Raw genomic sequence first — 16,250 nt, 5'->3', positions numbered from 1 at the left:
ATAATATATATTACCCATGTCTAGATAGAATAACGCAAAATCGCTTGCAGCGTATTCAAAACACATGTTGTCGTTTTATTAATAATCTTAGGAAATACGACCATGTATCTCAAGCTATACGTTCAATGCCACGTCACACTACATCAATGTTGAATCAAGCCGTGATTCTATTTAATCGTTTTATGCCTAATTTTCATCTTACCATTTATTGTTATTGAAGATTCTATACAGATCTATTTTTGGAACAGCAATGATTAGTTGTTCTCGGTTAATTTATTTATTTGTTACTTATTTGATGGAACATATGTTTTACTTTGTAATAATTTTAATTTTTTTTTAAACTAAATAGGTTAAGTGATAAAGAGTAGCTTTTAGCTAATATTCGCCTGTTCAGGCAAATACTGTAATTTGCAGGGTTTGTTAAATAAAGACGATTTATTACCGATAGGTAATCACCGTAGATATCCCTATATTATAAGTTATAAGTTATAGTTACAGATAACCTTTCTTTTCTTCTCACGTTGGTACTTGAAGTATTCATGTTTTTAACATTCTGCTAATCATCATAAGTGTTTGTTGCGTTATTGTCCGGTAAGTGTTTTACTTTTAAAAATTTTTATAGGTCTCATGTCTTAATGTGAGAAATGTCACCCTTTGAATAACGCTTTATTAAATTTAATGTTAAAACTAAAATAATCAGTATCTTTATGAACTATGGATGAGTTTTTTTAATTAAAACTGGTACCGTTAACAAAATATATTATAAAGAACAGTTCACAACAAACAACACAAAAGTTAAAAAATATTTATCAAATACCATGTATTTTCTTCATATTGTCACTAACCTGAATTAACTGCTCTTTAAGTCAAAAAATAATAATTTGGATTTTTCTTTTCTTCAAGGTGCTTCACCTTTATTTTCATAATTGGGTTCACAAACTTTATTTTCCAGCTCTTGAATTCTATCATAGTGTGACTTAATAGCGACTGACCTAATGAAGCAATTCTTATTTTTTCAATCAAGCAAATATGTATGGTCCATTTTCACTTTAATATTAAGGCCCCATCTAATAATCATATTTTAAAAAATTAATTAATTCAAATAAGTTAATATGAATTGAAAAGAAAGCTGTATTATTAGTCGTAAAAAAGACGTGCAAAAAACACAATCCTTCACGCCGTTCTTTCGGCTCGGCTCAGCAAGTCTTTGTGAAGAATGTTGCTTATGCCAGAAATCCTAAAGAAATATTTATAATTTATAGACCTACAACCATACAAGAGACGAACAATCCACTACAGAAGCAATTGATAAACATGGAAATGTATACTTCTGCCTCCTAATTGATATTCTATTGGTAAGATGGGATCCGCACACTGAATATAAACAAGAAAATTTTGAAATTAATAATGATGATAAGGATCGTATGCAATTTCCCAGTGGCCTAAAGGTTGTATATTTTCAAACTACACTATAACATTTTTTCATCATTATTTACTTTGCAGATTTCGCCCTATAAAGGGGGTCCAAAAGAAGCTTTATGGCTATTCCCTACTTCCTTCCAACGTTCTCAAACAGGTCGTTTGAATGGAAATGAAACTAACTTTAGATTATTTGTAGCTATTTTAAATTAAAAACTTATATATAATAAAAGATAAATCACTCATCGACTTCCAGATTAATATGGCTCCCGAACTTTCCGTATAGGTCTGCCTTAAGCTCGCTCATTTGGTCTTTGATTTCATCGGATTTGGATTTCAGGGCTTCCATGTCTTCCGCTATACGTTCTTTGGCTTCTTCAAGACATTTCTAAAAACAATGTTAATGGTTAAATGCATTTTATTAGGAAGTTAATTTAGACATCTCTCAAATGTTTTTTTACATTAAAATTAAGATGAAAAATAAAGTTAGCTTATTAAGCACACATACATATAGCTTTGCGCTATATGTGTGCAAACGCAGCTACCGTTTAAAAAAAATTCGGTCATATATGAATTGAATTATGTCTGGCAGTGTCCCGACAGTTGGGGTGTCCCTACGACTATATAATATCTATATACAAGGTGTCTACTACAAAAACCGTCAAACTTTAAGAGGTGATTAAACAAGTCATTTGCAACAAAAAAGTCATAACATTTTTTCGAAAAGTTGTTAGTTCTTCTGGTCATTTTTTTGATTTTATCAAATTTCTTTGTTTTTTTTTCATATAAACAAGAATATCTCTGATAACACCCGGTATAAAAAACAAAACTTAAATATACCCATCTTATAGCAAATTTAATTCTCTTTGAGATGGTATATCTAAATTTTATGTGGTGGTAAGAATAACGGAGATATTCTTGTTTATATGAAAAAAAACAAAGAAATTTGATAAAATCAAAAAATGTTAAATACCAGAAGAACTAACAACATTTGGAAAAAATGTTATACGACATATTTGTTGCAAATGACTTGTATAAATCACCTCTTAAAGTTTGGCGGTTTTTATAGACACCCTGTATAATATTCCATGGTTTTGTGTGAGATAAGTTACTTCCAGAAATCTTTTTTTCTTCCAATGTTGCTCCTTGCACAAAATCTTTACTTCCAATCCAATTTGCCTTCAATCCGTCACTTGTGCCTTTTTGACCTATCACCAGCTCCAGGGATTCGTCAGCATCGGAGCACGGACTGCTTTGTACGAAACTCTGCTTATTTCGTCGGGTATTCGAATGTCGATGACATATTTATTATTAGGAACAAGAGCGATACAGTGCTAGAAAACTTTCTAGACATCAATAACATTGGGCCAAGCATTAAGTTCACGATGGAGTTGAAAACTGAGTCAGCACTGGCCTTTTTAGATGTTCTTGTAAAGAATCTATAATGGACATCAATTTATCATAAGGATATCAGTATATGGTAAATCTATGCAACCAGAACCAATACCTATACTATAACTACAACCATCATTGTTAAACAAAGATGGAAATCATGAAAACCCTATATGAAATCAACAGAATTTCCAGAAAACTCAACATCAAGGCTGCTTTCACTTCGAAGACAAGTATAAAAGGTATAATATCAAATCAGAATGCCCAACTTCATATACAAAATTCCGTATATGTAGAGTCATACACAGGTGAGAAAAAGCGACCACTGGAAATCAAAAGACCATCGAAATAAAAGAACATCGAAAGTGGATCCAAACAGAAGAGGTTTCCAGATCAGGAATAGTAGAACATGCTTGGTTTAATGGGCACAACATATTGAACAAAAAGAAAAATTTTGAACAAGAAGCAATATTGAAAGAAAAGAAAATTCCTGGAAGCAACTTATATTACGCAAAACCAAGGAATCATCAGCCAGTACAGTATTGATATTCCAACCATCTGGAACCTCCCACTGCCCAGGCACTGGAAGATTTAATGCACTTCATCTCTAGTATATAATCCTGTAAAATAATAGTTCATTTACAACTCGTAACGATTGACCAACTGAAACATCGTGCTAAATTTAGATTAAAGATAATGGAAGTTTGTAAATTAGACTTCAGTACTTTACCAATATCTACTACTTTGATAAACGCATCAACTTAAAAGTCTGGACTTACTAATTTTATTTCTTTAAAAAAAAATTGTATTTGCTTACTTTTTAGTAAAAATTGTATTTGCTTAGTGATTACTTTTTTCCTTCATATCCATGGTCGAGGCAATCTCATATTAAAACTAGGTCAGCTTCAAATCTTAAATGTGTTATGTTTTTACGGTTTATTTTTAACCCTGGATTGTCCAAATGGACAGATTTAAGCATCTCCTCAAGCAGGTTCGTAAACAGTTTCGGTGAAATAGTGTCACCCTACCGAACACCTCTATTTATTTTGAATTTATTGTTGTGAATTAAATATTGTTATTAATTACCGTTGTCTCCTGCAGCACTTTTAAATATAGAGCCGAAGACTTTTTCGAAGTCCACAAATATCAGAAAGAGGTTTATTAAATTCAATGGAGTTTTCTAAGATTCTTTAGGTTTTAAAAGTGATTGTTCGCGTTCTAACCTACGTTTACGTAATAACGTCGCAATTTAAAACTAACCTATTCCATTGCCTGATAAAGGTCCAGTTGCCCTTTTAATCGATTTGCGATGATCTGATGAGTTTGGACATGTGAGATAGCAGATTGATAATGGTTGCATTGTTCCATTGTTATGGTATTTTGCCTTGTATAAGACGCTCAATGAACTGAACTTTAAGACTCTGCAATAGCATTTCACCCAGTTTGAGAAAATGACCACATAATCTCCGGAGAATTTATTGTGCTCCAATCTGACAATAGCCGTTTGCTTTACATGAAATGCGATAAATAAATGTATTCAAATTAAGAACTAAATAACTAAGAGCTAAATAACCTAGCCTCCCCACCGACCATACGCAGGTGACTCAAAATAAGTGCCAGATTGTCATGGTGAATGTCACAGGAATCAGCAATAGTGTTACAGTTTTGACACATAAAGTGAATAGGACTCTGGTACAGAATGTTGGACCTGGCTGTGTCCAAGTTAAAAGCTGGACACTGTCTAGATTCTGGGCGTGGTATATGAAAGCAAATCCTTTGCAAAAGGGATGGGCAGTCAATTTTATGGTTCAGTAAATTAAACAAGAATTTCACCGAATGCATTTCTCTCCTCTTCGCAAGTGACCGTTCAGCATATCTAGAGAGCAGCAGGTTATGGTCAAAACCCCTTGGAGGATAGACTCCATCATCCTTAAATGCCAAACATTTAAGGAATCGCCTGGACCGATTCCAATAGGTGAATGTGCTGGTTGTAAATGGGAGACCAAATGAGGGAGCTGTAGTCCAGCCTGGATCTAACAAATGCATAGTAGAGAGTTTTGGCAGTGGCAGTGTTCGAAAAAAGTTGCAGTTTACTAAGGGAATAAGAGCACTTTGAAAATCCTGAAAAAGTCGTTTTCGACGTCCGTTTTTGAGGCCAAAAATGGGCATCAAAATGTCATATCTCGGCTATCGTAAAAGCTACGACCTCGCGGATGGTCTCGTTGGATTCAGAACGACAAAACTAAGACAGAACCGTTAGAATTTTCCCGATAGCTCCCATAGAAGCCGAGATATCGACCTTCAAAGTTTGGGTTTTTTCATTTTTCGGGTATACCCCCCCGTATCGAATTTTTTCACCAAAAATTGATTTTTTTCGAAATCAAACTAAGTATACCAGCGTCTTATTTGGGTCACCTAGATTACGAAAACACCGGGTTATAACAGGATCCGAGCAGAACTAAGGGAATGAGAGCACTTTGAAAATCCTGAAAAAGTCGTTTTCGACGTCCCTTTTTGAGGCCAAAAATGGGCATCAAAATGTCATATCTCGGCTATCGTAAAAGCTACGACCTCGCGGATGGTCTCGTTGGATTCAGAACGACAAAACTAAGACAGAACCGTTAGAATTTTCCCGATAGCTCCCATAGAAGCCGAGATATCGACCTTCAAAGTTTGGGTTTTTTCATTTTTCGGGTATAACCCCGTATCGAATTTTTTCACCAAAAATTGATTTTTTTCGAAATCAAACTAAGTATACCAGCGTCTTATTTGGGTCACCTAGATTACGAAAACACCGGGTTATAACAGGATCCGAGCAGAACTAAGGGAATGAGAGCACTTTGAAAATCCTGAAAAAGTCGTTTTCGACGTCCGTTTTTGAGGCCAAAAATGGGCATCAAAAATGCCATATCTCGGCTATCGTAAAAGCTACGACCTTGCGGATGGTCTCGTTGGATTCAGAACGACGAAACTAAGACAAAACCGTTGGAATTTTCCCGATAGCTCCCATAGAAGCCGAGATATCGACCTTCAAAGTTTGGGTTTTTTCATTTTTCGGGTATACCCCCCCCGTATCGATTTTTTCACCAAAATTTGATTTTTTTCGAAATCAAACTAAGTATACCAGCGTCTTATTTGGGTCACCTAGATTACCGAGTTATAACAGGATCCGAGCAGAACTAAGGGAATGAGAGCACTTTGAAAATCCTGAAAAAGTCGTTTTCGACGTCCGTTTTTGAGGCCAAAAATGGGCATCAAAAATGCCATATCTCGGCTATCGTAAAAGCTACGACCGATAGCTCCCATTGAAGCCGATATATCGACCTTCAAAGTTTGGGTTTTTTCATTTTTCGGGTATACCCCCCGTATCGAATTTTTTCACCAAAAATTGATTTTTTTCGAAATCAAACTAAGTATACCAGCGTCTTATTTGGGTCACCTAGATTACGAAAACACCGGGTTATAACAGAATTCGAGCAGAACTAAGGGAATGAGAGCACTTTGAAAATCCTGAAAAAGTCGTTTTCGACGTCCGTTTTTGAGGCCAAAAATGGGCATCAAAAATGCCATACCCCCCCGTATCGATTTTTTCACCAAAAATTGATTTTTTTCGAAATCAAACTAAGTATACCAGCGTCTTATTTAGGTCACCTAGATTACGAAAACACCGGGTTATAACAGAATTCGAGCAGAACTAAGGGAATGAGAGCACTTTGAAAATCCTGAAAAAGTCGTTTTCGACGTCCGTTTTTGAGGCCAAAAATGGGCATCAAAAATGCCATATCTCGGCTATCGTAAAAGCTACGACCTTGCGGATGGTCTCGTTGGATTCAGAACGACGAAACTAAGACAAAACCGTTGGAATTTTCCCGATAGCTCCCATTGAAGCCGATATATCGACCTTCAAAGTTTGGGTTTTTTCATTTTTCGGGTATCGAATTTTTTCACCAAAAATTGATTTTTTTCGAAATCAAACTAAGTATACCAGCGTCTTATTTGGGTCACCTAGATTACGAAAACACCGGGTTATAACAGGATCCGAGCAGAACTACGGGAATGAGAGCACTTTGAAAATCCTGAAAAAGTCGTTTTCGACGTCCGTTTTTGAGGCCAAAAATGGGCATCAAAAATGCCATATCTCGGCTATCGTAAAAGCTACGACCTTGCGGATGGTCTCGTTGGATTCAGAACGACGAAATTAAGACAAAACCGTTAGAATTTTCCCGATAGCTCCCATAGAAGCCGAGATATCGACCTTCAAAGTTTGGGTTTTTTCATTTTTCGGGTATACCCCCCCGTATCGATTTTTTCACCAAAATTTGATTTTTTTCGAAATCAAACTAAGTATACCAGCGTCTTATTTGGGTCACCTAGATTACGAAAACACCGAGTTATAACAGGATCCGAGCAGAACTAAGGGAATGAGAGCACTTTGAAAATCCTGAAAAAGTCGTTTTCGACGTCCGTTTTTGAGGCCAAAAATGGGCATCAAAAATGCCATATCTCGGCTATCGTAAAAGCTACGACCTTGCGGATGGTCTCGTTCGATTCAGAACGACGAAACTAAGACAAAACCGTTGGAATTTTCCCGATAGCTCCCATTGAAGCCGATATATCGACCTTCAAAGTTTGGGTTTTTTCATTTTTCGGGTATACCCCCCGTATCGAATTTTTTCACCAAAAATTGATTTTTTTCGAAATCAAACTAAGTATACCAGCGTCTTATTTGGGTCACCTAGATTACGAAAACACCGGGTTATAACAGGATCCGAGCAGAACTACGGGAATGAGAGCACTTTGAAAATCCTGAAAAAGTCGTTTTCGACGTCCGTTTTTGAGGCCAAAAATGGGCATCAAAAATGCCATATCTCGGCTATCGTAAAAGCTACGACCTTGCGGATGGTCTCGTTGGATTCAGAACGACGAAACTAAAACAAAACCGTTAGAATTTTCCCGATAGCTCCCATTGAAGCCGATATATCGACCTTCAAATTTTGGGTTTTTTCATTTTTCGGGTATACCCCCCCGTATCGATTTTTTCACCAAAAATTGATTTTTTTCGAAATCAAACTAAGTATACCAGCGTCTTATTTGGGTCACCTAGATTACGAAAACACCGAGTTATAACAGGATCCGAGCAGAACTAAGGGAATGAGAGCACTTTGAAAATCCTGAAAAAGTCGTTTTCGACGTCCGTTTTTGAGGCCAAAAATGGGCATCAAAAATGCCATATCTCGGCTATCGTAAAAGCTACGACCTTGCGGATGGTCTCGTTCGATTCAGAACGACGAAACTAAGACAAAACCGTTGGAATTTTCCCGATAGCTCCCATTGAAGCCGATATATCGACCTTCAAAGTTTGGGTTTTTTCATTTTTCGGGTATACCCCCCGTATCGAATTTTTTCACCAAAAATTGATTTTTTTCGAAATCAAACTAAGTATACCAGCGTCTCTTTTGGGTCACCTAGATTACGAAAACACCGGGTTATAACAGGATCCGAGCAGAACTACGGGAATGAGAGCACTTTGAAAATCCTGAAAAAGTCGTTTTCGACGTCCGTTTTTGAGGCCAAAAATGGGCATCAAAAATGCCATATCTCGGCTATCGTAAAAGCTACGACCTTGCGGATGGTCTCGTTGGATTCAGAACGACGAAACTAAAACAAAACCGTTGGAATTTTCCCGATAGCTCCCATTGAAGCCGATATATCGACCTTCAAATTTTGGGTTTTTTCATTTTTCGGGTATACCCCCCCGTATCGATTTTTTCACCAAAAATTGATTTTTTTCGAAATCAAACTAAGTATACCAGCGTCTTATTTAGGTCACCTAGATTACGAAAACACCGGGTTATAACAGAATTCGAGCAGAACTAAGGGAATGAGAGCACTTTGAAAATCCTGAAAAAGTCGTTTTCGACGTCCGTTTTTGAGGCCAAAAATGGGCATCAAAAATGCCATATCTCGGCTATCGTAAAAGCTACGACCTTGCGGATGGTCTCGTTGGATTCAGAACGACGAAACTAAGACAAAACCGTTGGAATTTTCCCGATAGCTCCCATTGAAGCCGATATATCGACCTTCAAAGTTTGGGTTTTTTCATTTTTCGGGTATCGAATTTTTTCACCAAAAATTGATTTTTTTCGAAATCAAACTAAGTATACCAGCGTCTTATTTGGGTCACCTAGATTACGAAAACACCGGGTTATAACAGGATCCGAGCAGAACTACGGGAATGAGAGCACTTTGAAAATCCTGAAAAAGTCGTTTTCGACGTCCGTTTTTGAGGCCAAAAATGGGCATCAAAAATGCCATATCTCGGCTATCGTAAAAGCTACGACCTTGCGGATGGTCTCGTTGGATTCAGAACGACGAAATTAAGACAAAACCGTTAGAATTTTCCCGATAGCTCCCATAGAAGCCGAGATATCGACCTTCAAAGTTTGGGTTTTTTCATTTTTCGGGTATACCCCCCCGTATCGAATTTTTTCACCAAAAATTGATTTTTTTCGAAATCAAACTAAGTATACCAGCGTCTTATTTGGGTCACCTAGATTACGAAAACACCGGGTTATAACAGGATTCGAGCAGAACTAAGGGAATGAGAGCACTTTGACAATCCTGAAAAAGTCGTTTTCGACGTCCGTTTTTGAGGCCAAAAATGGGCATCAAAAATGCCATATCTCGGCTATCGTAAAAGCTACGACCTTGCGGATGGTCTCGTTGGATTCAGAACGACGAAACTAAAACAAAACCGTTGGAATTTTCCCGATAGCTCCCATTGAAGCCGATATATCGACCTTCAAAGTTTGGGTTTTTTCATTTTTCGGGTATACCCCCCCGTATCGAATTTTTTCACCAAAAATTGATTTTTTTCGAAATCAAACTAAGTATACCAGCGTCTTATTTGGGTCACCTAGATTACGAAAACACCGGGTTATAACAGGATCCGAGCAGAACTACGGGAATGAGAGCACTTTGAAAATCCTGAAAAAGTCGTTTTCGACGTCCGTTTTTGAGGCCAAAAATGGGCATCAAAAATGCCATATCTCGGCTATCGTAAAAGCTACGACCTTGCGGATGGTCTCGTTGGATTCAGAACGACGAAACTAAGACAAAACCGTTGGAATTTTCCCGATAGCTCCCATAGAAGCCGAGATATCGACCTTCAAAGTTTGGGTTTTTTCATTTTTCGGGTATACCCCCCCGTATCGAATTTTTTCACCAAAAATTGATTTTTTTCGAAATCAAACTAAGTATACCAGCGTCTTATTTGGGTCACCTAGATTACGAAAACACCGGGTTATAACAGGATTCGAGCAGAACTAAGGGAATGAGAGCACTTTGACAATCCTGAAAAAGTCGTTTTCGACGTCCGTTTTTGAGGCCAAAAATGGGCATCAAAAATGCCATATCTCGGCTATCGTAAAAGCTACGACCTTGCGGATGGTCTCGTTGGATTCAGAACGACGAAACTAAAACAAAACCGTTGGAATTTTCCCGATAGCTCCCATTGAAGCCGATATATCGACCTTCAAAGTTTGGGTTTTTTCATTTTTCGGGTATACCCCCCCGTATCGATTTTTTCACCAAAATTTGATTTTTTTCGAAATCAAACTAAGTATACCAGCGTCTTATTTGGGTCACCTAGATTACGAAAACACCGAGTTATAACAGGATCCGAGCAGAACTAAGGGAATGAGAGCACTTTGAAAATCCTGAAAAAGTCGTTTTCGACGTCCGTTTTTGAGGCCAAAAATGGACATCAAAAATGCCATATCTCGGCTATCGTAAAAGCTACGACCTTGCGGATGGTCTCGTTGGATTCAGAACGACGAAACTAAGACAAAACCGTTGGAATTTTCCCGATAGCTCCCATAGAAGCCGAGATATCGACCTTCAAAGTTTGGGTTTTTTTCATTTTTCGGGTATACCCCCCCGTATCGATTTTTTCACCAAAATTTGATTTTTTTCGAAATCAAACTAAGTATACCAGCGTCTTATTTGGGTCACCTAGATTACGAAAACACCGAGTTATAACAGGATCCGAGCAGAACTAAGGGAATGAGAGCACTTTGAAAATCCTGAAAAAGTCGTTTTCGACGTCCGTTTTTGAGGCCAAAAATGGGCATCAAAAATGCCATATCTCGGCTATCGTAAAAGCTACGACCTTGCGGATGGTCTCGTTGGATTCAGAACGACGAATCTAAGACAAAACCGTTGGAATTTTCCCGATAGCTCCCATTGAAGCCGATATATCGACCTTCAAAGTTTGGGTTTTTTCATTTTTCGGGTATACCCCCTCGTATCGAATTTTTTCATCAAAAATTGATTTTTTTCGAAATCAAACTAAGTATACCAGCGTCTTATTTGGGTCACCTAGATTACGAAAACACCGGGTTATAACAGGATCCGAGCAGAACTAAGGGAATGAGAGCACTTTGAAAATCCTGAAAAAGTCGTTTTCGACGTCCGTTTTTGAGGCCAAAAATGGGCATCAAAAATGCCATATCTCGGCTATCGTAAAAGCTACGACCTTGCGGATGGTCTCGTTGGATTCAGAACGATGAAACTAAGACAAAACCGTTGGAATTTTCCAGATAGCTCCCATAAAAGCCGAGATATCGACCTTCAAAGTTTGGGTTTTTTCATTTTTCGGGTATACCCCCCCGTATCGATTTTTTCACCAAAATTTGATTTTTTTCGAAATCAAACTAAGTATACCAGCGTCTTATTTGGGTCACCTAGATTACGAAAACACCGAGTTATAACAGGATCCGAGCAGAACTAAGGGAATGAGAGCACTTTGAAAATCCTGAAAAAGTCGTTTTCGGCGTCCGTTTTTGAGGCCAAAATGGGCAAGCCTGTTTAAAGTGCACCAATAGTGTACAGTATTGATTTGTATTTGTTGACCACAAACTGCTATAGAATCAATCCTATGGAAAAGCTTTAGGTCATCAGCATATGCTAACCGAGAGCAATTGAGGGTGGAGATCAAGTCATTAGTGAAAACGTTAAAGAGAAGGGGGCCCAAGTTAGAGCCCTGTGGAACTCCAGAGGTGGGTGAAAAACAAGCAGATCTAAAGCCTTCGACCGCTACAAACTGAGAGAGGTCAACTAAATAGGAGTTAAGGAGCTTTATCAAGCGACCGGAGAATCCAAACTGGCATTCAAGCTTATTTAATAAGATAAAGTGGCCAATCTGTTTGAAAGTCTGTGTAGATAACATCGATTTGACCTCTATCATTAAGTGCTTCACACACAAACTGAGAAAAGAATGCTAGGTTTGTAGTACATGATCGACCAGAAACGAAGCCATGTTGATCGTTGGCCAGCATGGACTTAACCTTTGGAAAAATTAATTTATAAAGAGCCAACTCGAATAAATTTGAGAAATTGCACATAATGGATATAGGGTGGTAATTCTCTATTGTTCCAGCATCGCCCTTTTTAAAGATAGGGCAAACCTTGGCTTGCTTCCAGATATTGTGAAAAACCAGCGTGAGTAACCAGCGTTAAGGATCAGATTAAAAATGTGGAGCAGAGGGTAAGTAAGTGCAACAGAGCAGTCCTTAGCTAAAAAGCTAGGAATTAGATCTGGGCCAGAGGTCATTTTGCTTTTGAGACACTTGCTCGCCGTTATGATGTCGGTAGCCGCGAGCAAGACGACGTCTATGCAAGTTAAGGGAGGTTCAGACACGACAGGATGATCGCTGGGAAGGGAGTTCGTGTATACACTCCTGAAATAATCCCCAAAAGCTGATACAATGCTGTCAGGCGTATTGTATGATTGGTTAGAAGGCTTCATTGAGCCGGGGATTTGAGACTGATTACGTTTGCTTCAAATAAAAGACCAAAATTCACTCGGATCGGAGGTTATTTTGTTCTCAATACTATGGATTTACATGTTGTAGGCTTGTGCAGTTAGAGCTTTAATTGTCTTGCGCAGAGATCTAAATATCTCTAGATGATGATTAGATTTAGAAATTTAAAATCACAAGATGCTCCCTCCTTTTTATATATATTACGAATAATGTCCGCCGAAAACCAGGGAGGGAAATGTCTTTTACGTTTTACCTTGAAGGGTACCGCTCTAGCAAAAGTGTTGTTCAGTATTTCATAAAAAACATCACATGCAGAGTTGACGTCCTACTGCACCGAGACAGGCGACCAATCAGTATCTAGCAGCAGCTGATACAAAAGCGGAAAGTTCGCCTTTCTAAAATTAAATTACTTTATTTCAGCTTTATTAAGGGGTAGGTTATTGGGAGAGGTAAGGCCTGCATGGAATTCAAATGAAAGAGAAGGATGAGGTGTCCTCCGGGACAAGAGATGCACCGCTGTTAAGTACAGAGATATCAAAGCTTGCAAAGATTCAATCCAAACAGCGAAGATTGTTATTTACCACGTTATTAAATTGCTTATAGTTCAAGAAATAAAAAAAAATACTTAGAAGTTGACGTTTACTATCGGGAGATACCGAGTGTTCAATATAAGTGGGGACATTAAAGTCTCCCAAGATAATCACATGTTCAGAATAGATTGCATTGGAATCATGCAACCATGGAAAAGGCTTCGAGGAAGCGTTCTAATTGCACGGAGTCGATGGAAGGAGGAAGGTACAGTACAAAAATATACAGTATGAAATGATTAAATTTGACTCTACATCCTACCAGGTCAATTTCTGGTATTTCTTGGCTGATGGCAGAGAGGTCGAGGACTTCCGAGGAGAGGTGGTTCAGAATCCCCAGTAGAACACCACCACCCCTTGAAGCAGCAACAAGGTCAGTTCTTCTGTCAGAAAGGTACATTACGTATGGGTTGGGAAAGATTTCACCATCAACTATATCATTTTGGAGCCAAGTTTCTGTGATGGAGATAATATCATAGCCAGAAGTAGACGCAGCACTAAAGAAGGTATTGGTCTTGGGGTGCAGGCCACGGGTGTTCTGGTAATAGCAAGTAACTAGATTTTTTAAGGAGTAGGAGGAGGGGGGCTGGTTGCTCTTGGTGTTTTGCTGCTATTAAGGGAATACCATTGCTATACTTGATGAAGAGGTTACCCTCACCATGGTCCCTGCGCAGCCTTAGTTCTTCCTTGACTTTATTAAGGTGTTCCAACTGAGCTGGGGTAAGGTCAGACTCAATGTACATCTTTCTTCCTGAGAACTTACTCCTGTTCTTCAGTAGGAATCCGACATCCCGATGGTTCACCAGTATGAGCTTAACTGGTCTGCAGCCATTACAGTTGGGTTTTCCAAATCTAGACGCCTTGGATATAGGAATATTACGGCCACACACATCATTCAGCAGAGTAGAGATCTCTGCTGTGAAAGTCAGATCTTCAGAGGACTTGGACTTTAGGTTAAAAAGCATTAAATTGCAGTTATGTTTCTGCCTCTCCATAACTTCATGCAACACAACATTAGTAGCCTTGGCATTTGATTGAGATTTGACCGGTGGTTGTTGAGACTTGTCAGTGGAAGCCAATGGCATCTTAGATGAGGTAACCTCCACCTGTAATGCATCCAACTTTGTCCTGACCCTTTCAAGTTCATCCAGTACAACAGGCAGTTTAGATATTTCAGTCTTCAGCACTCCACCATCCCTCTCAAGTACCTCCTACACGATCGATCAGTCCCAGCAGCTGCTTGACGCTGCCTAAGCATTCTTTACAGTAGAAGGGCACACATGTCATAGTCATGTTACAAGGCATGGTGGTGGATTGAGAATTGGATTCCTAAGGCTTCAGAGAACTTTTATTTAACTATTATGAGCCTTTGTTTTATAATAAACTACCTGCATAAATTAGGGATCTCGCCTCTCCATGTTATGGCTCAAAAGTCAGGAAGTTTTTGCTCAGAAATAGCTTCTATAATTTTAATTAATTTTTGGATTTTATTATATTTTATTTAAGTATAGGACTATTTTAGGTTTAAAATTTAACTTATATCTAAACATTATATTACTCATAATATATAAATTTGAACTTCTGAAGTGATGACTGATGAATTTAGGGACTACTAGGTTATATACATACATATATCTTTTCTTTATTTTTGTTTAAATCTTAATACTTTTTATTTACATAATATACATATATATTTTGCCAAGTAGATTCCATGGGTTCAATGTATTTCCTCATTTAATATAATTTTAATAAACACCCTATTTAAATTGATTTTATGTGTTTTACTTCTGAGTGAGAGAGTATGACTGTGACAACTGACCATACAGAGAAGCCATAAAGCCAGCCTGATAGGTTTCTTTTTCCATCAATTAATTTAACAGGGATTCTATAACCTGTCAGATCTAGGGAGTTGTTTTTGTTGTTTAAAACTTTAAAATCAAGACTGTCTCACACACTCAACTCCCTAGAAATATCCCCTATAAGTCTTGCCAGACTATTTTTGACCTAACAAGATTTTAATGTTCACTGTTTAAAAATATTTGATAACTTGGTGCTACCAAGGTTGAGGTACTTATGGAAGTCTATGGATATTTTAAAATGTAAGGAGTTTTGAAAAATTGGTAATAATATATTACAACTGTTGCTATAATTTAGTTCAATACTGCATATTTGAAATAATGGAAATTTGGGACATTTGACTTACTTGGGTTGTTTCTAAATCCTGTAAAATGAATACCTCTCCAACTAAATATGGTATTTTTTCATCATCATCAAAGAGGGAGATTTCATCACATGCATCTTCAATGCTTTTCAGGTCATTCTAAAAGGAATGAGGTTAAGGTTTCCTAATGTTTTTGCAGCAAACAGTTTGATTATGTTGCATGTACTGTATGATGTTACCTCTTTGACTTTAACTTGATCCTTTAGGTCTTCTAATTTAGCGTTTAAACGTGCAAAAACGTTAATTTTTTGTTGATCCTCATAGGATATGTGAACATCTGAGTCCTAAAGTAACAATAAACTGAGATTACTCACACTTTATTAGACAAATTATATGTTAAGGTGTACTTACGGGTTGAAAAGTTCCTTTTCCAGAGTTTCCAGACATTATGTATGAAGATATTATTAAGAAACCTCAGAAAAACTCCTTTTTTGGAAATTTTAAACTGGTATTGAAATTTATTATTTTATAGCTGTCAATCTTGAATGACAACTTTAGAACTTAACCTATATAGGGCGTGTCTACGCTACAAAATAATAGTCCTCCCGAATCAAATAGTATGTATTTCATTGATTTATTGTTTTTAATTTATTTTTAAAATTTAGACTTTTTGTCTCCAAGTGTATGTTATGATCATAGATTTATAGTTCTTGCTGCTCCCTTGTTCGACCAATTTTGGAGTATATGTCAGTTGTTTGGTACCCATCTTACAATTGTTACATTGAACTCTGAATTTGAAAAATCCAGAAAACATTTTTGAGAATTGCTGCATGTAGATGCACAGAGAAAACATCTTGTCGGACTTGC

General features: G+C 37.5%; 1 protein-coding gene and 1 long non-coding RNA gene across 2 annotated transcripts; one reads left to right on the top strand and one right to left on the bottom strand.

Moving 5' to 3' along the window:
- The first annotated feature begins 305 nt into the window (after positions 1 to 305).
- On the top strand, positions 306 to 1,662 carry LOC126733445 (uncharacterized). The gene is made up of 3 exons (XR_007659712.1): positions 306 to 591; positions 1,263 to 1,448; positions 1,504 to 1,662. It is a non-coding gene; the product is annotated as an uncharacterized LOC126733445 (long non-coding RNA).
- On the bottom strand, positions 1,609 to 15,959 carry LOC126733444 (probable prefoldin subunit 4). The gene is made up of 4 exons (XM_050436754.1): positions 15,795 to 15,959; positions 15,623 to 15,727; positions 15,426 to 15,542; positions 1,609 to 1,807 (listed from the first exon to the last, which is right to left on the bottom strand). Exons 1-4 carry the CDS (start codon positions 15,828 to 15,830, stop codon positions 1,658 to 1,660), a joined length of 408 nt encoding a protein of 135 aa, XP_050292711.1. The 5' UTR covers positions 15,831 to 15,959; the 3' UTR covers positions 1,609 to 1,657.
- Positions 15,960 to 16,250: the final 291 nt, after the last annotated feature.

Source organism: Anthonomus grandis, chromosome 2, assembly GCF_022605725.1.
Source record: "Anthonomus grandis grandis chromosome 2, icAntGran1.3, whole genome shotgun sequence".
Classification (NCBI taxonomy): domain Eukaryota; kingdom Metazoa; phylum Arthropoda; class Insecta; order Coleoptera; family Curculionidae; genus Anthonomus; species Anthonomus grandis.
Note: the sequence above shows the minus strand (reverse complement) of the source record. Positions and strands in the feature narration are given on the sequence as shown.